The sequence below is a fragment of the Pelodiscus sinensis genome, chromosome 30 (genome assembly GCF_049634645.1).
Source record: "Pelodiscus sinensis isolate JC-2024 chromosome 30, ASM4963464v1, whole genome shotgun sequence".
NCBI classification, from domain to species: domain Eukaryota; kingdom Metazoa; phylum Chordata; order Testudines; family Trionychidae; genus Pelodiscus; species Pelodiscus sinensis.
Genome location: NC_134740.1, coordinates 4,309,501 through 4,311,710, shown reverse-complemented (window position 1 = coordinate 4,311,710; position 2,210 = coordinate 4,309,501). Strand labels below are relative to the sequence as shown.

The 2,210-nt window shown below is 58.1% G+C and overlaps 1 gene segment (V, D, J or C); it reads left to right on the top strand.

Annotated features, from left to right (window-relative positions):
- Window positions 1-796: 796 nt before the first annotated feature.
- On the top strand, window positions 797-1,463 carry LOC142821117 (immunoglobulin heavy variable 4-61-like). The segment is given in 2 exon segments: window positions 797-842; window positions 1,063-1,463. Coding segments are annotated over 2 exon segments (447 nt in total).
- Window positions 1,464-2,210: the final 747 nt, after the last annotated feature.

The following is a 2,210-nucleotide window of genomic DNA, read 5'->3' as shown; positions in this document are numbered from 1 at the left end:
ACAGCCGATTCCGTGTTCTGCCTCGAAATTCCCCTGTGACCGACAGGAAGTCGTTCCGTCTGCCCCAGCCTCAGTGTTCGCCCGCGGAATGGGGGTAGCTGCGCCTTCCGCACAGGTGCAGTGAAGCTGCAGGCGTTACAGAGTGTGAGGGGTGCGGATCCCGTAGCGAAGTGGATCGGATAAGCACCGAAGGCCAAAACTTCCTAGCAATGATGACTTTGGATTGTTAATTCCCTGGAAATCTGTGGGTGCACTAATGGAGACATTGGGGCTCTGCTGGTGAACAGGAATTTTTATAAAACAAAAATCAGACAAAGTTAAAGTCCCGGATCCTACTGAATTTCGATGCCAATGTGGGTCATTAATTCCCGCGGGATCTTCTAAAATCCCCGCCAAAGCCTCAGGGGAAGGGGTATAATTTTTACTATGCAAAATGTCCTTCATGCCTAAGGCGGCGCCCTCCTGCGCTTACATTTAGGGGAGAATTTCAAAGTCTTTGAAGCGGGTTAAATGTTTGCCAAGTGAGTTTGTGCGTCCAAATACTTCAGGAGGTTTCACCCTTCGCAGAGCTGGACTCACTGGCTGGGAGGTCGCGTCCCAGGGAGGGTTCCCCGCGTGTAGACTCCGCTCACACCCTGTCCCCTTTTATATTGATGCTGCACAACCCGCATGCAAATCCCGCCCCAGGGGGGCTCCGCTTCAAATACCAGCCACTGGTGCTAGGAGCCTCCGTCTCTCCCCAGACACAGACCTGCCCGGTCCTGCCTGCTGGGCTCAGTTTGCACCTTCACTGAAGATGAACCTGCTGCTGATTTTCCTCTTCCTGCTGGAGGCTCTTTCAGGTAGGTGGCTATTGGGGGTCCGAAGGGCCCCTTGCTGAAGTGGCTGCGGAAAGAAGCTGTTCAAAGAAGCCAAAGGGAACGAGGTGCCTGGATGCCAAAGGCAATTCAGTGGCACTGGGGTGTCTCACTCCCTTAGGCGCAGTCTGGGGGTGTCTGGTTTTCACATGCTCCCCGCTCCCAGGGCCTGGCTCACTGCGTCATTTCCGTGTTTCCCTCCCAGGTGTTCTCTCCCAAGTGCAGCTGAAGGAAACGGGCCCGGGAGCCGCGAAGCCCGGGGAGTCCCTGACACTCACTTGCACCATCTCGGGAGACTCGGTTTCCAGCACCAGCGTCACGTGGACCTGGGTCCGGCAGCCCGCGGGGAAGGGGCTGGAATGGGTGGGGCGCATTTACTACAGATCCAGCGGATGGTCCACTAACTACGCCAGCGCGCTGCAGGGCCGAGTGACCATCGCACAAGACACCGCCAAGAGCCAGTTTTCCCTGCAGCTCCGCTCGCTGACTGCTGCGGACACCGCCACCTACTACTGCGTCCGAGAGGGGGACACGCACAGTGACACAGAGCGCAGCGGGGACCGGCACAAAAGGGGAAGCGGCTTTTCGAGAGACGCTGGGCGCTGAGCCACTGGGAAGCCGCTTTGTAAAAACGAGTTTTGCCCGGCCCACTCTGAGCGCCCCAGGATTGAGTGACACGAATGGAATTTACAACAGTCCCTGCCGGCACCAGTCCCATCCATCCCCTTCCCCATTGTGACGACGCGTAGGGGTTTCCCATCTCCTGCGCCCCCGAAATGGCATGAACAGACTTCACCAGCCAGTAGAATGGAGGTTGTTTATTGTTCCTCCAGCACAGCGCAGCACAGATGTAATCTGGTTACAGGAACTGGGGCTAAGAGGCCTCAGTGCCCCCCTTGAGATAGGGGAGTCCCAGCCTCCCCCCCCCAGCTCCTTCTTCCCTGCCTTCCAGCCAGGGACTAACTCCCCCTCTTCCAGCCCTGCCCACAGCCAGGGCAGCATTCCACCTCCCTTTGTTTCTCCCCATAGGGGGCCGCAGGTCAGACAGGTTTTTGAGTCACCTTTGCATAATGAGGTTTTCCCTGCTGGGTCTTGCTCCAGACAGCAGAGGTCACCACAGCCCAGCAAGTACCCCCACTACGTCACACCCATATGCTGTGGCCCAAGGTCCCCTGCCCTGCAGCTCCCCCACTTCCCTTCCCCTCGCAGCTCCTGGATGAGGACTGGTTGGGGGTGTTTGCTGGGCTCTTAGCAGCTGAAGTGCCGGGACTGCCTAGACACAGGAGAGTGTGGAGCGCAGGCAGCCAGGGACTGGGCACATCCGGAGGGGCGGAGCCGCGTGAGCACATATGC